This window comes from Macaca nemestrina, chromosome 2, assembly GCF_043159975.1.
Source record: "Macaca nemestrina isolate mMacNem1 chromosome 2, mMacNem.hap1, whole genome shotgun sequence".
Classification (NCBI taxonomy): domain Eukaryota; kingdom Metazoa; phylum Chordata; class Mammalia; order Primates; family Cercopithecidae; genus Macaca; species Macaca nemestrina.
The window spans coordinates 58766114-58790984 of NC_092126.1; the positions used below are offsets into that span (position 1 = coordinate 58766114).

A 24871-nucleotide genomic window follows, 5' to 3' on the forward strand; every position below is an offset into this window, starting at 1 on the left:
TAGTTGCCAGCAGGTCTGCTTTTCATTTTCTTACCTGGTTTCAGGTATGAATATTTACTTTATCCCCTTTTCTGAAAGGCAAAGAAAGAAGTCATATTCTAGAAGGGGGCCAAGGCTGAACACTAAGATAGAGGGCCTCCACCTGGGCGTTGGAGATTGCTAAAGGACAAGAATTAAGTTACAAGAGCAAAATGGTAAACGAGGAATGGTAAATGCTCAAGGAGTGAACATACCAGAGAAGGTGCATGGGAGATGGCCCTGAAGAGGCTGAGCGTAACTCCTCCTGTAGGTGTGTTTTTACACAGGTATGCATAAGGAGCACATGGGTTCTTATGAGAACCACACAGATACATATAAGGAGCCCATGAGTACATACAGGGAGCACACAGGTATGAATAAGGAGGCCACAGGCACTTCTAAGAAGCACATGGGTACGTGTAAGGGGCCCACAAAGGGTGAATAGACTTTTTGTTTTCTGACTTCAAATGTAACAATTAGACTCCCACCCCAATGCCAAGGCAAAGTTTTTAACTTTACGTCCATATTACCTTCCTGTGATTCCTTACTTATAGTTTATGCCTATACATGTAATGTTCATTTTAATTTTTAACACTGGTTACTTTTGGGAAGTGATACCAAAATGTTTAGGGAGGTGTCATCACTCTTTGCTTTATATACTTATGTATTGTTTAAATTTTATGGGCTAATTTATTTTTAATTCAATTAGTACATTAAAAACAAAAAAAGAAACAATTTAATAGTGGTGGTGGTGGACGATCATGTGATTTTTTTTTTGGTAATGTTCTCTGAAGGATGATTTTTGAATTAATCTGTTTTTTTTCTGAAGGGGAATTCAAAATTCCCTCTTACGAAGGGGATGGTGTAGGTGTCTTGGATCTGTTGAAAAGACAGTTTTGATGAGAAGCTAAAATTATGATTCTAATATAAGTGTAAAATGAAATATATAAATGATTTTTATTTAATTCATTAATGAATGGGAACCAGTAAGATGTACAGCCAATTTAGGAGAATTCAAAGAGCAGACACATATATTGGCAATGAGGAATGCTGAAATGAATTTGCTTAATAAATGCACAGCTGGATTCTTGGAAGAAATGGATGTCATTTTGCACTTCTCCCTGGCAAAATTCATTTGCAGTCTGTGAACAGGAGTCATTTGCATTGCTTACAGTGACCTATGTTTAGATTGTCCAGTTACAAGATGCACCACTGGACAGGACACCCAGTAATTTTATTTGCCCATTTCAAAGTTTTCAACATTTTTTTCTGCCAGCTCAGAATAACATTTGTTAAAAATAAGTCATTCCTCCCCGGGCACAGTGGCTCCCGCCTGTAATTCCAACATTTTGGAAGGCTGAGGCGGACGGATCACTTGAGGTCAGGAGTTGAGGCCAGCCTGGCCAATGTGGTGAAAGTCTGTCTCTACTAAAAATACAAAAATTAGCTGGGTGTGGTGGCAGGCGCCTGTAGTCCCAGCTACTTGGGAAGTTGAGGCAGGAGTATTGCTTGAACCCAGGAGGCAAGGGCTTCAATAAGCCGAGATCATGCCACTGCACTCCAGCCTGGGTGATCCGTCTTAAAAACAAAACAAAACAAAACAAGTGATTCCTCCTGGTACCTGTACTTAAGATTACATACATAAAAAGAGAAAATGGGCCAGGCATGGCGGCTCACTCCTGTAATCCTAGCACTTTGGGAGGCCAAGGCAGGTGGATCATGAGGTCAGGAGTTCAAGACCAGCCTGGCCAACGCCATCTCTACTAAAAATACAAAAAATTAACTGGGCATGGTGGCATGTGCCTGTACTCTGGAGGCTGAAGCAGGAGAACGGCATGAACCCAGCAGGCGGAGCTTGCAGTGAGCGGAGATTGCACCACTGTACTCTAGCCTGGGCGACAGTGTGAGACTCTGTCTCAAAGAAAAAAAAAAAGAAAAAAAAGAAAATGAAGAATATTAAATGAAATTATCAGTTATTTGTTATAATTTTATTCCGATGTTTATTTCTGTTGATAAGTGACCAATCCAAAATGTTTATAAAAGAAAAATTTCACTGACTTCAAGGATGTTAATGACATAATTATCAGCAAATAGTTTTAAATTTGCTTGTATTTTCTTTTTTTATACTTTAAGTTCTGGGATACATGTGTAGAATGTGCAGGTTTGTTAAATAGGTATAAACATGTCATGGTGGTTGGCTGCACCTCCTCAACACGTCATCTACATTAGGTATTTCTCATAATGCTATCCCTCACCTATGGCCCCTGGTGTTTCCCCTCTCTGTGTCCATGTGTTCTCATTGTTCAGCTCCCACTTATGAGTGAGAACATGCAGTGTTTCGTTTTCTATTCCTGTGTTAGTTTGCTGAGAATGATGGTTTCCAGCTCCATCCATGTCCCTGCAAAGGACATGAACTCTTCCTTTTTTTATAGCTGCATAATATTCCATGGGGTATATGTGCCACATTTTCTTTATCCAGTCTATCATTGATGGGCATTTGGGTTGGTTCCAAGTCTTTGCTTTGTGAATAGTGCTGCCATAAACATATGTGTGCATGTGTCTTTATAGTAAAATGATTTATAATCCTTTGGGTATATACCCAGCACTGAGATTGCTGGGCCAAATGATATTTCTGGTTCTAGATCCTTGAAGAATCACCACATTGTCTTCCACAATGGTTGAACTAATTTACACTCCCACCAACGGTGTAAAGGCATTCCCATTTCTCCACATCCTCTCCAGGATATGTCGTTTCCTGACTTTTTAATGATCATCATTCTAACTGGCATGAGATGGTAACTCATTGTGGTTTTGATTTGCATTTCGCTAATGACCAGTGATAATGAGCTTTTTTCATATGTTTGTTGGCCACATAAATATCTTCTTTCAAGAAGTGTCTGTTCATATACTTTGCCCACTTTTTGATGGGGTTGTTTTTTTTTCTTTTACATTTGTTTAAGTTCTTCGTAGATTCTGGATGTTAGACCTTTGTCAGATGGATAGATTGCAAAAATTTTCTCCCATTCTGTAGGTTGCCTGTTCACTCTGATGATAGTTTCTTTTGCTGTGCAGATGCTCTTTAGTTTAATTAGATCCCATTTGTCAATTTTGGCTTTTGTGGTCATTGCTTTTGGTGTTTTAGTTATGAAGTCTTTGCCCATGCCTATGTCCTGAATGGTATTGCCTAGGTTTTCTTCTAGGGTTTTTATGGTTTTAGGTCATACATTTAAGTCTTTAATCCATCTTGAGTTAATTTTTGTATAAGGTTTAAGGAAGTTGTCCAGTTTCAGTTTTCTGCATATGGCTAGCCAGTTTTCCCAACAACATTTATTAAATAGTGAATCCTTTCCCCATTGCTTGTTTTGTCAGGTTTGTCAGAGATCAGATAGTTGTAGGTATGTGGCATTATTTCTGAGGTCTCTGTTGTGTTCCATTGGTCTATATATCTGTTTTGGTACCAGTACCATGCTGTTTTGGTTATTGTATACTTGTAATATAGTTTGAAGTCAGGTAGTGCGATGCCTTCAGGTTTGTTCTTTTTGCTTAGGATTTTTTTGGATATATGGGCTCTTTTTTGTTTCCATATGAAATTTAGTTTTTTCTAATTCTGTGAAGAAAGTCAATGGTAGCTTGATGAGGATAGCATTGAATCTATAAATTACTTTGGCCATTTCACCATATTGATTCTTCCTATCCATGAGCATGGAATGATTTTCCATTTGTTTGTGTCCTCTCTTATTTCCCTTGAACAGTGGTTTGTAGTTCTCCTTGAAGAGGTCCCTCACATCCCTTTTAAGTTGTATTCCTAGATATTTTTTTCTCTTTGTAGCAATTTTGAATGGGAATTCACTCATGATTTGGCTCTCTGTTTGCCTGTTACTGGTGTATAGGAATGTTTGTGATTTTTGCACATTGATTTTGTATCCTGAGACTTTGCTGAAGTTGCTTATCAACTTAAGGAGATTTTGGGCTGAGACGATGGGGTTTTCTAAATAGACAATCATGTCATCTGCAAACAGAGACAATTTGACTTCCTCTCTTCCTATTTGAATACCCTTTATTTCTTTCTCTTGCCTGATTGTCCCGGCCAGAACGTCCAATACTATGTTGAATAGGAGTGGTGAGAGAGGGCATCCTTGTCTTGTACCTTTTTTCAAAGGAAATGCTTCCAGCTTTTTTGCCCATTCAGTATGATATTGGTTGTGGGTTTTTCATAAATAGCTCTTATTATTTTGAGATACGGTCCATCAATATGTAGTTTACTGAGAATTTTTAGCATGAAATGGTGTCGAATTTTATCAAAGGACTTTTCTGCATCTATTGCAATAATTATGTGATTTTTGTCATTGGAACTGTTTATGTGATGGATTATGTTTATTGATTTGCATTTGTTGAACCAGCCTTGCATCCCAGGGATTAAGCCGACTTAATCGTGGTGAATAAGCTTTTCAATGTGCTGCTGGATTTGGTTTGCCAGTATTTTATTGAGGATTTTCGCATCAATGTTCATCAGGGATATTGGCCTGCAATTTTCTTTTTTTGTTGTGTCTCTGCCAGGTTTTGGTATCAGAATGATGCTGGCCTCATAAAATGAGTTAGGCAGGAGTCTCTCTTTTTCTATTGTTTGGAATAGTTTGAAAAGGAATGGTACCAGCTCCTCTTTGTACCCCTGGTCGAATTTGGCTGTGAGTCCATCTGGTCCTGGGATTTTTTGGTTGGTAGGCTATTAATTACTGCCTCAATTTCAAACTTGTTATTGGTCTATTCAGGGATTTGACTTGACTTCTTTCTGATTGAGTCTTGGGAGGGTGTATGTGTCCAGGAATTTATCCATTTTTTTCTAGGTTTTCTAGTTTATTTGCATAGAGGTGTTTATAGTATTCTCTGATGGTAGTTTCTATTTCTGTGGGGTCAGTGGTGATCTCCCCTTTATAATTTTTTGTTGTGTCTATTTGATTCTTCTCTCTTTTCTTCTGTATTAGTCTGGCTAGCAGTCTATCTATTTTGTTAATCTTTTCAAAAAACCAACTCCTGGATTCACTGATTTTTTGAAGGATTTTTTGTGTCTCTATCTCCTCCAGGTCTGCTCTGATCTTAGTTATTTCTTGTCTTCTGCTAGCTTTTGAATTTGTTTGTTCTTGCTTCTCTAATTCTTTTTCTTTTTTCTTTCTTTCTTTTTTTTTTTTTTTTGAGACAGAGTCTCGCTCTGTTGCCCAGGCTGGAGTGCAGTGGCGCGATCTGGGCTCACTGCAAGCTCCGCCTCCTGGGTTAATGCCATTCTCTTGCCTCAGCCTCCCGAGTAGCTGGGACTACAGGCGCCCACCACCTCGCCCAGCTAGTTTTTTGTATTTTTTATTTTTTTATTAGAGACGAGGTTTCACTCTGTTAGCCAGGATGGTCTCGATCTCCTGACTTCGTGATCCACCCGTCTTGGCCTCCCAAAGTGCTGGGATTACAGGCTTGAGCCACCGCGCCGGCCCTTTCTTTCTTTTTTTTTTTTTGAGGTGGATTCTCACTCTGTCACCCAGGCTGGAGCACAGTGGTGCAATCTCAGCTTACTGCAAGCTCCGTCTCCCAGGTTCACGCCATTCTCCTGCCTCGGTCTCCAGTGTAGCTGGGACTACAGGCACCCACCACTATGCCCAGCTCTTTTTTTTTTTTTCTTTGTATTTTTAGTAGAGACAGGGTTTCACTGTGTTAGCCAGGATGGTCTCAATCTCCTGACCTTGTGATCCACCCGCCTTGGCCTCCCAAAGTGCTGGGATTACAGGCATAAGCCACCATACCCGGCCTCTAGTTCTTTTAATTGTGATGTTAAGGTATTGATTTTAGATCTTTCCTGCTTTCTCCTGAGGGCATTTAGTGCTATAAATTTCCCGCTGAACACTGCTTTAGCTGTTTCCCAGAGATTCTCGTACATCATGTCTTTGTTCTCATTGGTTTCAAAGAACTTATTTATTTCTGCCTTAATTTTGTTATTTACCCGGTAGTCATTCAGGAGCAGGTTGTTCAGTTTCCATGTAGCTGTGCAGTTTTGAGTGAGTTTCCTAATCCTGAGTTCTAATTTGATGGCACCATGGTCTGAGAGACTATTTGTTATGATTTCTGTTGTGGGACGTCAGGGACCCCTAACAGAGGGACTGGCTGGAGCCATGCAGAGGAACATAAATTGTGAAGATTTCATTTTAATATGGACATTTATCAGTTCCCAAATTAATACTTTTATAATTTCTTATGCCTGTCTTACTTTAATCTCTTAATCCTGTTATCTTTGTAAGCTGAGGATGTACATCACCTCAGGACCACTGTGATAATTGTGTTAACTGTACAAATTGACTGTAAAACATGTATATTTGAACAATATGAAATCAGTGCACCTTGAAAAAGAACAAAATAACAGCGATTTTTAGGGAACAAGGGAAGACGACCATAAGGTCTGACTGCCCGCTAGGTCAGGCAAAAAAAGCCATATTTTTCCTCTTGCAAAGAGCCTATAAATGGACGTGCAAGTAGGGAAGATATCACTAAATTCTTTTCCTAGCAAGGAATATTGATATTAATACTCTGGGAAAGGAATTCATTCCCGGGGGAGGTCTATAAAGGCCACTCCAGGAACATCTGTCCTATGCAGTTCAGATAAGGACTGAGATATGCCCTGGTCTCCTGCGGTACCCTCAGGCTTACTAGGTTTGGGAAACTCCATCCTGATAAATTTTTGGTCAGACCGGTTCTCTGCTCTTGAACCCTGTTTTCTGTTAAGATGTTTATCAAGACAATATGTGCACTGCTGAACATAGACCCTTATCAGGAGTTCTGATTTTGCCCTTGTCCTCTTTCCTCAGAAGCATGTGATCTTTGTTCTACTTTTTGCCCCTTGAAGCATGTGACCTCCCTGTTTGTACATCCCCTCCCCTTTTGAAATCCTTAATAAAAACTTGCTGGTTTTGCCGCTTAGGTGGGCATCACGGTCCTACTGATCTGTGATGTCACCCCTGGCAGCCCAGCTGTAAAATTCCTCTCCTTGTACTCTTTTTATTTCTCAGCTGGCCAACATTTATGGAAAATAGAAAGAACTACATTGAAATATTGGGGGTGGGTTCCCCCAATAGATTTCCATTCTTTTGCATTTGATGAGGAGTGTTTTACTTCCAGTTATTGTCAATTTTAGAATAAGTGCTATGTGGTGGTGAGAAGAAATTATATTCTGTTGATTTGAGGTGGAGAGTTCTGTAGATACCCTTTAGGTCTGCTTGGTTTAGAGCTGAGTTCAAGTCCTGAATATCCTTGTTAATTTTCCGTCTTGTTGATCTAATATTGAGAGTGGGGTGTTAAAGTCTCCCACTATTATTGTGTGGGAGTCTAAGTCTCTTTGTAGGTCTCTAAGAACTTGCTTTATGAATCCGAGTGCTACTGTATTGGGTGCATATATATTTAGGATAGTTTTCCCTTCTTGTTTCTTTGATCCCGTTACCATTATGTAATGCCCTTCTTGGTCTTTTTTGATCTTTGTTGGTTTAAAGTCTGTTTTATCAGAGACTAGGATTGCAAACCCTGCTTCTTTTTGCCTTCCATTTTCTTGGTAAGTCTTCTTCCATCCCTTTATTTTGAGCCCATGTGTGTCTTTGCACATGAGATGGGTCTCCTGAATATAGCACACCAATGGTTCTTGACTCTTTATCCAATTTGCCAGTCTGTGCCTTTTAATTGGGGCATTTAGCCCGTTTACATTTAAGGTTAATATTGTTATGTGTGAATTTGATCCTGTGATCATGATGCTAGCTGGTTATTTTGTCCACTAGTTGATGCAGTTTCTTCATAGTGTTGATGGTCTTTACAAGTTGGTATGTTTTTGCAATGGCTGGTACTGCTTTTTCTTTTCCATGTTTAGTGCTTCCTTCAGGAGCTCTTGTAAATCAGGTCTGGTGGTGACAAAATCCCTCAGTATCTGCTTGTCTGTAAAGGATTTTATTTCTCCTTCGCTTATGAAGTTTAGTTTGGCTGGATATGAGATTCTGGGTTGAAAATCATTGTCTTTAAGAATGTTGAATATTGGCCCCTTTTCTCTTCTGACTTGTAGGTATCTGCAGAGTGATCCACTGTTAGTCTGATGGGCTTCCCTTTGTGGGTAACCCAACCTTTCTCTCTGGCCATGCTTAACATTTTTTTCTTCATTTCAACCTTGGTGAATCTGACAATTATGTGTCTTGAGGTTGCTCTTCTGGAGGAGTATCTTAGTGGTGTTCTCTATACTTCCGACATTTGAATGTTGGCGTCTCTTGCTAGGTTGGGGATGTTCTCCTGGATAATATCCTGAAGTGTGTTTTCCAACTTGGTTCTATTTTCCCAGTCACTATCAGGTACACCAATCAAACATAGGTTTGGTCTTTTCACATTGTCCCATATTTCTTGGAGGCTTTGCCCATTCCTTTTCATTCTTCTTTCTCTAATCTTGTCTTCACGCTTTATTTCATTAAGTTGATCTTCAGTCTCTGATACCCTTTCTTCCACTTGATTGATTCGGTTATTGATACTTGTGTATGCTTCACGAAGTTCTCATGCTGTGTTTTTCAGCTCCATCAGGTCATTTATGTTCTTCTCTAAACTGGTTATTCTAGTTAGCAATTCCTCTAACCTTTCTTCAAGGGTCTTAGCTTCCTTGCATTGGGTTAGAACATGCTGCTTTAGCTCAGAGGAGTTTGTTATTACCCACCTTGTGAAGTCTACTTCTGTCAATTCATCAAACTCATTCTCCATCCAGTTTTGTTCCCTTGCTTGTGAGGAGTTTTGATTTTCTTGGAGGAGCAGAGGCATTCTGGTTTATGGAATTTTCAGCCTTTTTGCACTGGTTTTTCCTCATCTTCGTGGATTTATCTACCTTTGGTCTTTGATGTTGGTGACCTTTGGATGGGGTTTTGTGTGGATGTCCTTTATGTTGATGTTGATGCTATTGCTTTCTGTTTGTTAGTTTTCCTTCTAACAGTCTGTCCCCTCTTCTGCAGGTCTGCTGGAGTTTGCTAGAGGTCCACTCCAGACACTGTTTGCCTAGGTATCACCAGTGGAGGCTGCAGAACAGCAAAGATTGCTGCCTGCTCCTTCCTCTGGAAGATTCGTCCCAGAGGCTCACCCACCAGATGCCAGCCGGAGCTCTCCTGTATGACGTGTCTGTCAACTCCTGCTGGGAGGCGTCTCTCAGTCAGGAGGCACAGGGGTTGGGGACTCACTTTAGGAGGCAATCTGTCCCTTAGCAGAGCTTGAGCACTGTGCTGGGAGATCCACTGCTTTCTTCAGTGCTGGCAGGCAGGAACATTTAAATCTGCTGAAGCTGTGTCCACAGCTGCCCCCTCCCTGCAACTGCTCTGTCCCAGGGATATTGGAGTTTTATCTATAAGCCCCTACTGGGGCTGCTGCCTTTCTTTCAGAGATGCTCTGCCCAGAGAAGAGGAGTCTAGAGAGGCAGTCTGGCTAGAGCGGCTCTGCCGAGCTGTGGTGGGCTCTGCCCAGTTCAAACTTCCCAGAGGCTTTGTTTACACTGTGAGGGGAAAGCTGCCTACTCACGCCTCAGTAGTGGTGGACACCCCTCCCCTTACCAAGTTCAAGCATCCCAGGTCAACTTCACACTGCTGTGCTGCAGTGAGAATTTCATACTGGTGGATCTTAGCTTGCTGGTCTCTATGGGGGTGGGATCCGCTGAGCTAGACCACTTGGCTCCCTGGCTTCAGCCCCGTTTCCAGGGGAGTGAACGGTTCTGTCTCGCTGGCATTCCAGGTGCCACAGGGTTATGAAAAAAATCTCCTGCAGCTAGCTCAGTGTTTGCCCAAACAGCTGCCCAGTTTTATGCTTGAATCTCAGGGCCTTGTTGATGTAGGCACCTGCGGGAATCTCCTGGTCTGTGGTTGCAAAGACTATGGGAAAAGTGTAGTATCTGGACCAGAATGCACTGTTCCTCATGGCATAGTCCTTCACAGCTTCCCTTGGCTAAAGGAGGGAGTTCCCCAACCCCTTGCGCTTCTTGGGTGAGGCAATGCCCCACCCTCCTTCAGCTCACTTTCCATGGGCTGCACCCACTGTCTAATCAGTCCCAATGAGATGAGCCGGGTACCCCAGTTGGAAATGCAGAAATCACCTGCCTTCTGCATTGATCTTGCTGGGAGCCGCAGACTGGAGCTGTTCCTATTTGGCCATCTTGCCAGCCACCCTAAATTTGCTTGTATTTTCTTTCTTTCTTTCTTTTTCTTCTTCTTCTTCTTTTTTTTTTTAGACAGAATCTTGTTCTGTGTCCCCCAGGCTGGAGTGCTGTGGCATGATCTTGGCTTACTGCAATCTCTGCCTCCTGGGTTCAAGCGATTCTTCTGCCTCAGCCTCCCAAGTAGCTGGGACTACAGGCATACAACCATCACACCCGGCTGTTTGTACTTTTAGTAAAGACAAGGTTTTACCATGTTGACCAGGCTTGTCTCAAACTCCTGACCTTGTATCCACCTGCCTTGGCTTCCTAGAGTGCTGGGATTACGGGTGTAAGCCACCATGCCCAGCCCTATTTGCTTGTATTTTCTATTTTATTTTTTGGGATAGGCAGAGACAATATCTATTATGATGAACAGGATAATATACTAAAAAACTGCTCAACTTCTTTTTAATGATGATTTCCTCCTTTATTGAATTGGGCATGTTTTTCAGGGAAAAGTTGATACACCACCCATTAAAATAAATTAACATTCTTATCTTACCTTATTCTCTTAACCAGAAGAATTTCATTTCTTCCCTAGATATGAAGATTATCCATATATATTTGCTTGGGGTTTTTTTTTTTTTTTAAATTAGTGCACTCACACGCATACACAAATCATTCCCCTCATTGAAGAAACTTTAGAATTTTTTTATCCAGTTGCAACCCAGAGGGGTAAGCTGTGTGGGGGGAAGTGGGACCCTTGAGGAGAGGTGAGCAGGAAGGGAGTCATTAAACAACACTTATGTCCAGCTGATCACTTTGAAAAAATATCAAGAGATCTCATTTCTCACCTTTGCTTTTCCTGTTCCTTCCTTGTCATTTATTTGCTTTTTTTTTTTTTCATCACTGCAAGGCATGCATATCAGGTGCTCTGATTTTTGTGTCTATAGTAAAAAACTAATGGAATCTTATTTGGAAAAGAAACATTAGTAATTTGGGAAAGGGATGAAGACGAGAAAATGGGTAGAAGAGAGATTTCGTAATTTCTTCAGAGAGAAGCACTACCCGCTCTTCCTCCACACCAAAAAAGCAAATAAATGTATTACCAAAGCACATTGCAGAAAGGAACCTCTGCATTCCTCCTGATTATGGAAATTTAAAATAAAGTATAAAGGACACATTTGAGTTAGTATCAGTTCGATTCTTCCCTTTGTTTATTTGCTGCATCGGGACAGTACCCCATGTCCCAGCATTGGGTGGTGGGGTCGGGGCAGGGAAGAGCAGTAAAGTGGTTTTTTCAAGCCCTGTCTTTGAAAGCATTTGCTTAGCTTTGAAAGAGTCCAAAGTTTCAGAAAACTTTTGTTTATTAGATGGGATTTTGTTCCCGCTTCCTCAAATGTAGACTTTGCAAAACCAAAACAGGCAGTGTTAATTCTGAAGACAGAGACCCTCCAGGGGAATAGCTCTGCCTCTGGTTCTAAATGCTATGAAGTCTCACTAATTTGAACTCCACACATTCTTAATTGCATAGAGACTAGTCTGAGGTTTGCTCTGCAAACTCTTTTTTTCATAGAAGGTGAAAATTAACACTATAAATAAGACTCTGGTAATATCTGGGGTGGTAGTGCCTTATATTTATAAAAGCAACTATATTCCAAGCATCTTAGAAGTATCATTTAGATATTTAGTTAAATTAAACACATATGTGTTATTTAGACTGACAAGCTCTGAGAGGAAAAGGGAAATTTTTGCATTCTGGTGTGGGTTGTCGGAGTTGCAAATCTGGCTTATTTTGAATATCTCTCTCAACGGTAGTTTAAATGAATGAACCAATGAACAAAGGAATATTGCAGCACAATTTGAATTCCTATATGTATCTCACTAAATTTAATAAAATTTCTTTTATGACCAAAATCTCTCCATAATGGTAGTTTCTAAAGAGTTACAGTTGTTTCAAGGTATAGTTGTGTGACAGCATTTTGTTTTTCAGCAAATGTTTATTGAGAGGGCAGGACTATAAGCCAGGTACATTTTGCAGCTTGTTTCGTGGAACTGTGTTTGAACAAGCAGATAAATTACTTTAACCAGGTTTCAAAGTGCTTCCGATTTATTCAGAAGTGGCTATTAAGCCATAGTAATCAGCTGTTACTAAACACTTGACAGTTGTATATAGAATACTATGTACTGACAATGGCGCTTACTGAAGTATTAAAAGAGACATTTTCAATGTTAATAAGATATTTAGTATTAAATAGATCATTTAAAATGTGAAGATAGCTTTTAAGATATATTTTCTTAAAGATTTGAAGAGATTGTGGGCCAAGTGCGGTGGTTCACGTCTATAATCCCAGCATTTTGGGAGGCCGAGGTGAGAAGATCACCTGAGGTCAGGAGTTCAAGATCAGCCTGGCCAACCTAGCAAAACCCTGCCTCTACTAAAAATACAAAAATTAGCCAGGCATGGTGGCTTCACCTGTAGTCCCATCTCCTTGGGAGGCTGAGGCAGGAGAATTGCTTGAACCCGGGAGGCGGAGGCTGCAATAAGCTGAGATTGTGCCACTGCACTTCAGCCTGGGCAACAGAGTGAGATTCCATTTCCAAAAAAAAAAAAAAAAAAAAAAAGGGAGAGATTGTGTATTGTGCATATGTGTGTATGTGACAGACCCTAAATTTTCACTTAACATTTGATTAAGTTGATTTAACCATGCCCTTTTTCAGAAAGGAAGAACCCACTCTCCAGGGTCTTAATGAAGCCTGCCCAGTGAAACACTGGCATTCAGTAATGATCTTCTGCAAGGGGATCTAAAAAGGCATCTCAGCAATGATCTTCTGCAAGGGGATCTAAAAAGCTGGAGGCAGAATTTTGTGGTTTTACAAGGAAATAAAATATCCTTTCTTTGTTTAGTGTTCTTTTTTTGTACATGAAATTCAATAACTTAAATGAATGACTAACTTAGTAGCTAAGGAACAAAGAAACACCACTAATTTCTAATGTTAGCTAGGCACTTCGTTGTGTACTAGCAACTATGTTGAGTGCTACACCTGCTTTATCTTACTTAAGCATCATAACAAGCTGACTGTTATCTATTTTTTTTCAACTTAAGAGGAAACTGAAGTATAGAATAGTTAAGTGACATATCCAAGGCTGGACAGTTAGTGAGTGGTACAGCCATGCTTCAAACCCTAGAGATAGAGCCTAACACTTAATTACTGCTATTATTGGAAACGGATATTCTTGAAATAATTACAATATATTTGCCCCTTGGTAATTAAAAACAAAAAAACTTCTGTAGTCCTTCTAGCATAAGGGCCAGATTATGAAGGTTTTAGTGCTAAGGAAGGGAAAAGGTATCTACGTGGAGCAAAGACACTCATGCAGTTGGTAAGAAACAGGCTATTACATAGGAACGTTGCTTACAGAGGGAAAGGGAAAGTAAACAGAAAGTCCTGGTGCTGTGAAAAGGGGGGAAGTTGAGAAAGAGACGAGGGCCAGGTAAGAATTTCCTAGTTCTCCATGTCCTAGGGTTGAGCATGTGGCAAGTGTGGTTAAACATCCACACAGGTTTGGGGCTGTCAGAGACTCTCCACGCTGGAGAGATTGCAAGAAGTTGAGGAAAGCCATAGGTTTTTTTTGTGGCACCTTATTGAACATGGTGCCGTCCTATGGGCTCGGTTCAGAAGTGATGTTGGAGAGAGGTGTTTCCATAGATGGACCTAAACTAGTTCCCCTATGCCCCATGGCCTGAACAATGGTGCACTGGAGAATCACAGGTACTTGCAGGCTGTGTGTGAGTAGAGAGGAACCTGGAAACTGAGAGGACTGGTAGGCTAGAAGAAGCCTGGAGTCATGGAAAAAGGAGGTCACACAGTGAAGGGGCCTTGTACATGAAGTCATGACTAGAGATCTACAGTCTTTGTTTTGGGGGGGTTTCTATTATTTTACTTTTTTATAATTTTAATTTTGATTTTTTATTATTATTATACTTTAAGTTCTAGGGTACATGGGCACAACGTGCGGGTTTGTTCCATAGGTATACATGTGCCATGTTGGTTTGCTGCACCCATCAACTCGTCATTTACATTAGGTATTTCTTCTAATGCTATCCCTCCCCCAGCCCCCCATTCCCCAACAGGCCCTGGTGTGTGATATTCTCCTCCTGTGTCCATGTGTTCTCATTGTTCAACTCTCACTTATGAGTGAATAGGAGTGGTGAGAGAGGGGATTCTTGTCTTCGGTGCTCTACACATTCAGAGAAACTTCTCTAGTAACAAACTATAGAAATGATCCCTGAAAGTATAGTCTAGATATCCACAATCTTGTCAATGTCTATCAACATGGTAGCTGTGACAATGACCAAATGAAGTGAGGTCGGCAAGGACACAGAATGTGGCACGTGGACCAGAGGCTCTTCCCCACATTGTAATAAACTTTCCATGGAACTCAGAAGAAGGGAGAATTGGACAGGGAAGTTCCTTAAGAGGAGAGAAACCACTGTTATGAAGAATATAAATCTGAATTACATTGAGTCTTTATCTGAAGACAGTATTTAGAAAGAGATGCTGTTACCCTTCTTTAGCAGAATCAAGTGTTCCTCCTTGATGTGGTTTGGCTCTGTGTCCCCACTCAAATCTCATCTCCAATTGTAATTCCCACGTGTCAAGGGAAGTAAGTGATTGGATCATGGGGGCGGTTTCCCGTATGCTGTTCTCATGATAGACAGTAGGAGCTCTCATGAGATCTGATGGTTTTATAAGTGGCAGTTTCCCCTGTTGTTCTCCCTTCTGCCGTCTTGTGAAGAAGGTGCTTGCTTCCCCTTTGCATTCCCCCATGGTTGTGTTAATAAGTTTCCTGAGGCCTCCACAGCCATGTGGAACTGTGAGTCAGTTAAGCCTCTTTATTTTATAAATTACCCAGTCTCAGGTATTTCTTTATAGCAGTGTGAAAACAGATGAATAAATTCCCCAACACCATTTCAACTGTACCTTAATGACCATCAGCAGAACTGTAGTCAGAGCCAGCTGGAGCAAGATGGGGACAATTGTAGAAAATAAAGTTGCATTTAGTGCACTTTGGAATTGTTACAAATTCTCATTCTGCTACATCATAATAGTGTTTAACACAAATATTGTAAGTCACTTCTGGCAAGTTGAGCAGTAACCTATTTTTTTGTTGTTGTTTTTTATTTATTTATTTATTTATTTTGAGATGGAGTTTCGCTCTGTTGCCCATGCTGGAGTGCAGTGGCACGATCTCAGCTCATGCAACCTCCACCTCCTGGATTCAAGCGATTCTTGTGCCTCAGCCTCCCAACTAGCTGGAATTACCAGCATGCGCCACCATGCCTGGCTCATTTTTGTAGTTTTATTAGAGACGGAGTTTCACCATGTTGGCTAGTCTCGAACTCTTGACCTCAAGCAATCCTCCTGGCTTGGCCTCCCAAAGTGCTGGGATTATAGGTGTGAGCCACTGCACCTGGCCAACAGTAACCTACTTCTAAAAACAAATGGACTAATATAAAAAAAATTGTGCACCTTAAATATATACAATTAAAAACAAAACAAAACAAAAAACAAATGGACCTGCATGACCCTTAGGCACTTAATGAATTCTGCCTAGTGCAAGATTGCCATCCAGTGTTAGGCATCACAGCAATGAGCTCAGCAAGAAATTCCCTTGAGCTTTGAGCAGGTGTCAGTCAGAAATTTCTTGCCACAGGTTCCTCTTCACTGGAAATCCCCAGTGGAGTAGGGGAGCTACTGGTGATTCCCTTTATCTTTGATTCTTAGAGACAGATGGGGATCTGGGATATCTGTACCTCCCATGGGCAGGTCACTAAATAGAAAAGTCATCTAAGTCACTAAGGAGCTTTGTGACCTTGATAATATTGCTAAACTTTTCTGAGCTCCAGCTTCTTCATGTGTAAAGTATAAATAATAGTCAAGTATTTTTACTGCACATGGTTTTTGTAAGGGTTGCTGAACAATGAGACACATATACTGTAGAATATGACACTTTTATTCTAATAGTACTGTTATCATTGCTATTAATGTTATTGTTAATCGGTATATTTTGAACTCACAGTTGGGGATGCTGATGTGGATAAATAATCTAGCACATGGAAAGCTATGTTTATGGTTTTATGAACCACCACATATCATTCCCTTAAAATCCAAGATGTGTAACTCAACATTTTATTGCAGATTGCCTCATTTTCCAATTATTTTACTTAGTTTTACTGATTCTCACCATCTAAATGATCATTTCTAGGCAAGATCTTTGTCTTATGGCACATAAATATAGTAGTAGAGATTATCATACAGTATTTATAGTACATACAAAAGCTATAAAAATGGGAACCAGCGATTAGAAATACTCATTTTCAACCAATTTGCAAGATGGAAATGTTCTTGAAAACATTGTTGAACAAATAGTACAGGAGAACCTGGATGCATATAAATTAGAAATTAAGAAATCATACAGTCCACTCAGGCTCCTAAAGACTCCAGATCCTTTCCTTGTGTTTTCTTATTGTTCCTTTCATTGCTAAAGTTTCTTTTATTGATCTATCTCCTTTATTACTACAACAACAATGAAGCCTTTGACTCACTGAAGATGAAATAAACAAATAAAAAGAATAGCATAAAGAATACTCATTGTCCTATCCACTTTAATAACTTGTAGACAGCCTCCCAGATCTTTTTCTAATGCATTAAGAAAACCAGGTTGGGTGCGATGGGTGGCTCACACCTGGAATCCCAGCACTTTGGGAGGTCAAGGGAGGCAGATCTCTTGAGGTCAGGAGTTCGAGACCAGCCTGGCCAACATGGTGAAACTCTGTCTCTACTAAAAATACAAAAATTAGCTGGGCATGGTGGCACATGCCTGTAATTCCAGCTACTCAGGCGGCTGAGGCACGAGAATCACTTGAACCCGACAGGTGGAGGTTGCAGTGAGCCTAGATTGCGGCACTGCACTCCAGCCTGGGTGATGAAGAAAACCAAACCACACCTATTCTTCTGAAACTTATCAGAATCTATATAACCAGTTTCTTCCTGTGGGCACATAGGTTGTTTCCTACTGGCATGTTATTGGACATCCAAGTTGATTCCAACTAGCCTCTCTTGTTGGATGTTAGGTTATTTACAACTCATTACTATTGTATTACCTTTAGCTGCTGTAACAGATTACCACAAATTTAGTGGCTTAAAGCAACACAAATTTATTATTTTACAACTCTGGAGATCAGTTTCTGAAATCGGTTTCATTGAGCTAAAGTCAAGGTGTCAGTAAAACTAGTTTCCTATGGAAGCTATGAGAGGAGAATCCAACTACGTGCCTTTTTCAGTTTGGAGAGGCTGCCAACACCCCAGACTCTGCTTTCCTCACATTTTCTTCTCATCTCTGTAGTATCTCTCTCTGCTTCCCTTCTATAAGGACACTTGTGATTTCATCTTTGCGCCCGCTTGGATAATCCTGGTTAATCTCCTCATTTTATAGTCTTTAACTTAATTACATCTGTAGATTTTCATTTTGCCATAGAATGAACATATTCCGAGGTTTCAGAGATGAAGACATAGACACCTTGAGGGGCCATTAGTCAACCTGCAACAACCATTTTAAACAGGTCCAATAGGTATGAACAGGTACAACAGATTGGAGGAAAATACTAGAAAAAAAGGAAGGAAAATATTTTCTCCAAATCCTGAAGATTTTATAAAGAGTTATAAAAATGTTTAAAGACACAAGAATAGTTGTAAAACTGCCCAAATTTCTAATACTGCCTAAAGCAAGGACTAGTGATACTCATTTCAATCAAGATATTTCAACCAATTTGAAGTCTCGAACAATGTTTTCCATCAAATAAACTGAAGTCCACTATGAAAGAACAAAGAAAGGCAAGTCAGTAGACTGTGGGGAGCTGCATATCTCACGATGTGAGTCTCAGAGAAAGTGAAAAGGGACCTGAGATGTGAAGGAAAAGAAGTGAATCAGGGATGGGGCACAAGGGAGAAAACCCCTGACACAGAGAATGTGCAGTGTATGTGAGTGAGGACAGACCTGGAGATAAAAGAGAGCATCACATATTTAAAGAACCAAAGGCAGGTTTATATGGCTTGTAGTGTATTTTGTGGTGGCAATGGGAGGGGGTGCTGCCAAAGAGGCAATGGTTACTTAACTAGGGGCTGGATCAAGATGGACCTTGGACCTTGTAAGACCTGTTGTAGGTGGATTTGATCTGAGGCAGATGAAGAGCCCTTGCAAATGATCTGAGTCTTCTGATACATAAACTTAATATTAAGATGGCAACACTTCCAAAACTGATCTACAGATTCAACACAATCTCTATCAGACTCCTTAGCTGGCTGAAGATTTCCAGAACTTGACAAGCTGATCCTGAAATTCACATGGAAATGGAAAAGACCTGGAATTGTTTAAACACTTTTGAAAAAGAATAAAATTGGAGGACTTACATATCCTGATATCAAAAATCACAACAAAACTACAGTAATGAAGGCAGCACAACACTGGCAAAATGATAGACGTATAGACCGGTGGAATAGAATTGAGATTATAAATCCTTACATTTGCAGTCAAGTTATTTTTGCCAGGGATGCCATAATAATTCATTTCAACTTTGGAAAGAATAGTTTTTCCAACCAATGGTGCAGAGACAGTTGGTTATTTATAAGAAAAGGAAAAAAAGGGAAAAAAGAACTTAGGCTTTACCTTATATCACACACAAAAATTAACTCAAAATAGATAATAATCCTAGATGTGAGAATTAAAATTTGAAAACATCTAGGAGAAAGCATATAGCTTTCTCTGAGTCATTAGCTGTAAGGGAGGTGACAACCAACACCACAACGAGATACCACTTTATAAGCACTAGAAGGGCTATAATAAAACAGGAGAATAACAAGTGATGGTAAGGATGTAGAGAAATTGGAACCCTCCTACATTACTAATGGTAACGTAAAATAGTGGAGCCACTTTAGGAAACAGTTTGGCAGTTTCTCGAAATGTTAAACATAGAGTTACCATGTGACTTACCAATTTTACTCCTGGATATGGGAGAATACATGTTTATATGAATATCAAAATGTTGGAAACATATGTTTACACAAATACTTGTAAAAGAGTGTTCATAGCAGCATTGTTCATAACAGCCAAAGAGTGAAAACAATCCAAATCTTCATTAACAGATAAATGGATAAACAAAATCTGGCACATCCATACAATGGAATATTATTTGGCAATGAAAAGAAATCAGTAACAAGGAAGAAGGTACCAATACATGTTAAAACATGAGCAAACTTTGAAAATGCTGTGTTAAATGAGATAAGCCAGTAATAATGACCGCATATTTTATTATTCCATTTATATAAATGTCCAGAATAGGAAATCTTTACCAACATAAAAGTAGATTAGTGGTTATCTAGGGCTGGGGGTGGTAGTGGACAGAAAGGGGAATGATTCTACATTCCCAAATTAGTCCATGTGATAGTTGCAACTCTTTAAGTATAGTAAAACCCATTAAATTGTACTTTTTAATTGGGTAAATTTTATGGTGTATAAATTATATCTCAAAGATATTTCTTAAATGAAGTACTAATATGTACTACAACATGGGTAACTTCAAACTATTATGCTGTATGAATAAACCAGACACAAAACCCCCATATATTGTGTAATTCAATTTAAATAAAATGTCCAGAATGGACAAATCTACCAAGACAGAAAGTAGATTAAGTGGTTTCCTAAGGCTTAGAATGAGGGACGGATGGGAAGTAAGTTTTCCTTTTTGTGATGATGAAAGTGTTCTAAAATTAGATTGCAGTGATGAATGCATAACTCTGTAAATATACTAAAACAATATTGAACTGTACATCTTAAAAGGGGCTGGTGTGTCATATGTAAATTGTATTTCAATAAACTAAAAAATGTAAAAGGTGGTCTGGAGATTGATGTGGTCACTTTCTTTCAGTGTTAGGATAGATTAAAAGGGAAGATTGGAGGCAGGCAGGCATACTTAATTTTTTAGGTGAGAATTATAGCTGGTCAGTTTTCTTTATTCCAAAATTTTTAAAAAAATAGATGTTTATTCTCTGCAAGGCTGTGATTATAATCGTTTTCCAGCTTTAGTCAATCGCTTACCATCTTCACGATTTTTGTTGCAGCCACAGCATGCTATAGCTCTGTAACATGTGATGCTTCCAAGGAGAAAGAGGATGCTATGGTAAGAGTTGCTGTTTATTGAGTCAGCTGATATTGAGGTAGGAGATTAATCAGGCTGTCAAATTGTTTTCCTGAAAATAGATACAGCAGACGAGGTAGTAACCTGTGGCTTTCTCAATTCAGCAAGGCAGCTGTTTAAAGATTTTTATGCCTGCAGTGTCTGAATGTCTTTCTCCTTTGCTATAATTAAGGGCTTTCTCTGTTTAGACACACAGGGGCTCTTCTGTAACAAGTGATTAGTATTGACATGTTAAAAAATCCCAAAGCCTACTTTTTACACACCTCGAGGCCTCTCATTAATAACTTGAATATCATAATAACAACGCACTTATGAAAGCTGATTTATTTTTGGTCTTTTTTTTCTTCTCAAAATAAAGATACAGGCAAGCCATAATGTCATAATGTCACAAAATTCATATTATAGGTAAACATGTTTTAACTGTTGGAGACATACATCTAAAAAAACTACAGTTGACACTTGAACAACATGGGGGTTGGGATGTTGACCCCTTCCCCTGTGCAGTTGGGAATTTGTGCATAACTTTTGACTCCCCCAAAACTTAACTACTAATAGCCTGCTGTTGATTTGAAGCCCTGACTGATAACATGAACAGTCAATGAACACATATTTAGTATACATACTAGATAGTGTATTCTTACAGTAAAGTAAGCTAGAGAAAAGAAAATGTTATTAAGAAAATCATAAGGAAGAGAAAGTATATTTACTATGTATTAAGTTGAAGTGAATCATTATAAAGGTCTTCATCATTGTCATTGTCACATTGAATAGGCTGAGGAGGGGAAGGAAGAGGAGGGATTTTTCCTGCTGTCTTGGGGGTGACAGAGGCAGAAGACAATCCACAGGAAAGTGGATCCATGCAGTTCAAACGCATGTCGTTTAAGAGTCAGCTGTAATATACATTTTGCAAAGTGAAAACAGCAACTTAAATACATATAACTAGGTGTTATGTCATTACGTGACTGGGTAGGATGGCTCTGCATAGGAAATAAAACAAAGTAGATTAGTGTGTTTATTCATCTGCTGGTATGGCATGAGTATTACCTAGGATTCCGAGTAACATGGAGAAATATAAAAGTCAAATGACATCTGACAAACTGTGCCTGACCAAATGACTGTGACCCAGCTGTGAGTGCACTGGGATGGCTGTAATGCCCCAGCTTCTCAGAAGCACTCAGCAGTGTTTATCTGCAGTAGATTTGGGGTTTGAGCTTTTCCTGGAAACCATGTAACAGTCTTTAAATATTCTTAGCCTTTATTAATAACATGGGTCCAGAGTCTTTAGGAGCTCGGATGTCTTCTTTCTCTTGAAGGTGAAGACAAGTCTGGACAGGATGTGTTATTGTTCCCGGAAGGAAGCCTAACTTTCACCAGGGCCCTTGGAGGACCACAAAGATCAAACATGTCTAGGGGAGTGAGGTAAAAACATACAGCTCATGGTCTCAGGCCTAGGAGTCTTGGTGCGGACACATGGGATTAAACACCTATGGCTTTTTGCACCAACATTCATCTGGTGTCTTTTGCTTTGCTCGGGGGTCCTTGAAGTCAGAGTCACATGAAAATGATAATTAGGTTCAAAGTATTATTGAGAAAACAATTTCACCTTGCTAGTCAATGAAACAATTTGCTACTGCTTGCTCTGGCAGCACATTATTAAGCTATCATTGAATCTGAGCCTTGGAATGGCTCAGTCAGAACCAGAGCATTGCTGACTCTGTTACGACCTAAGACCCTTAAGAAAAAATGCTGTTTAGTCTGAAGCCTCCTATTTGGTGATGAGGGGCCTGAGGTCCAAGAGATGGAGAGAGGGTCACACAGTGAAAAAGCCACACCTCCAATTCCTGCTCTGGGACTTGGTCCATGTCCTTTCTCTCTACCCCTAGGCCTCTGAAAGGATGTGTGCTTTGGTGTCTGCACTTTAGCATACGCTGGATCTGTGAGCTCATGATTCTTCATTTGTAAAGTGAACAAAACATGAGATTTGGAATGGAATACATCATTTTTAATCTGTGTTCTGCCACTTTTATTAGCATGGTGGTGGGAAACTTACTTAATTTCTGAGCCTCCCTTCCTGCCTCTGCGACTAGGGGATAATAAACTACCTTAGAAACTTTTGTAAAGCCCATAAGAGGTCAATGAACATTTTTTGTATGCATCATTTTCTTTAACCTACACTTTAAGGTGAAGTGTTGCCCTCAGCTCACATTGTTTCCTTTGTCACTGGTGAGGCTCATGTCCCTGGGTTTCTTCCTGAGAGCTCTTTCTCCTCCACTTCTTGCCAGGCCTCTCCTAGAGGTGTCACCCAAGACTGTTAGAAATGTAAAATCTCAGGCTACATTCCCAGACCTGTTGAATCAGAATCCGCATTTGGACGAGACCCCCTGGTGATTCATGTACACATTAAGATTTGAGAAGCCCTAATGCAGAATTACAGTATTGCAGGTTTATTATTAATTGTTATAGACTAAACTCTCATCAAGTGAAAATACACAGTGTGGGAACACTAACTTATTTCTGAGCTACTGTTAATGGCAAGGTTCTTTTAGTTGCTGTGAGGGTTCTGCCCTCCACTTCCCTAACTCCAAGTTGTCATGTAAGGAAATGGGATCCATGATTGATAATCTGAATTCGCTTGTAATCCATTATAATAAAGGCAAACATGTGTTAGATCACTCCCCCAACTTCAGCTATAAAAAGAACACCAGAAATTAAAACATTTATCCACCATTCTACTTGCATAACAAAGCAGATCTTTTCATTTTCCTATATGCTTTCTTAGCCCTTTATAGAAATGCATCCATAATTTGTGCATAGTTGTGACCATAGCACAGATGCAATTTTATATTTAGCATTTTATATTGTGTAGGGAGCATTTCCATGATGCTGCATGGCTATTATAATTATAAATGCATATTGTAAAAATGTAAATAATTTCTTACACATTAAATCTTTGCTAATTACAACCACTGTCCTTTGATTATATTTTATGGCCCATATTTAGATATCATTAGTGGAGGGATCAACCATAATGTTGTTGGCAGAGAGGATTGTAATCACTCTCTACTTATCTTTTTCCTAGATCTTTTAATTCTTTTCTTACTGTGAAGCTAAAAGAAGAAAGATGAGAACGGCTTTTGTTTACAGCTACATTATGGTAGACTCAGTTCGTTATTTATCATAGTTTTTCTCTTCTTCAATCCTTACATAAAATGAAAACTTGAAGTTTAACAAAACATATAATATTTATATTTCATAAACAGAATCATTTAATTTGTTGTCTGTTCTGCATTGGAACTTCTGAAGGTTATTTTCCTAGAAGGTTAAATGGAAAAGCCAATATACATGTTTTAAAATAAAACTCCCCTCCTCCTCATTAAAAATAATTTTACATATACCTTGTGGTTGCAATAGTGATGAGAAGTAACGACATCCCTTTCTGAAAATAATTCACTTATCAGGAATATTTTGGGATTTGCATAATCAATGCCAACAGGATTTGAGTGGCTACTGCTTGGCTTTATATTATGTATTTGATATATGTGCACATGAAAGAAAATATAATGTGCTTTAAAAAAGTTAATAAGTGATATAAGACAAACTTACCCAATATAGGTATGTAAAATAAATAATAGTTGCAGGAGTTAGAAACTGTGAAAACAGGCAAAGTACCAAATTTCTAAGCCGTGACTTCTTGTTTATTGTCAGGAAGAAGTGGAGAGTAAGATACAGGAGAGCACTAAGAGTTAGCACCACAGCCTTTAGGTTGGCTTTTAGTACTAAAAATTCTACTGTTTATTGGCAAGTGACAGGGGCAGACAGTGACTACTAGTTATTCACCCAAAAGGATAAGTTCTAGTTTTTTTTCAGTTGGTTCTTCTTGCTATAAGGGAATAGAAATGTGGGGAAGGTGGACAGTGAGAGCAGGACAGGGCATTTCTGAAGAGAATTTAGGGAGACAGCTTGCCTGATGAACTACCATAGTGGAAGATCAGAAGAGTCAGATAATAGTACAAGAGGCAGAGTCATTTAGAATGACAAACAAGAAAGTGGTAAGCGCTAAGATTTGAGAGAGAGGCAGATAAAAAGGCATTGTATGGAAACAATGAGAAGATTTACCTTCAGAAAGTTGTAAAGAGTTGGTTGTTTTCTCTCGTATTTTGAGAGATCACATATAAAGTTTTTCTCTTGAAAATATAACAAGAAAGGAAATGGAAGAAAGCGAGTTTGTCCCATAGGATGGAGGCCAGGGATGGGTAAAGCTTCAATATTCACCCAGAAGGGGATATCTGGGAGCAGGAAACAGAAAAGGTCGACAGTGAGGCCAGGGAGTCAGCAGGGCCTGTGGAGATGAGGGCCTGAGCTCAGAACCTGCCTCAGAGAGGTATCAGTAAGCTGATTTCAACCTCTTCATAAAATTGTGAGAAAATAA

General features: G+C 39.5%; 1 protein-coding gene and 1 pseudogene across 1 annotated transcript in view; one reads left to right on the forward strand and one right to left on the reverse strand.

The window, feature by feature from the left end:
- Positions 1 to 307: 307 nt before the first annotated feature.
- LOC105488599 (vomeronasal type-2 receptor 1-like) overlaps positions 308 to 24871 on the forward strand; it is a 44447-nt gene continuing 19883 nt past the window's right edge. The window contains 3 exon segments of the mRNA XM_071089930.1: positions 308 to 431; positions 21756 to 21861; positions 22725 to 22826. Of these exon segments, the coding sequence (XP_070946031.1) occupies positions 308 to 431; positions 21756 to 21861; positions 22725 to 22826 (332 nt within the window).
- Positions 14409 to 14490, reverse strand: LOC112427843 (small nucleolar RNA U3; annotated as a pseudogene).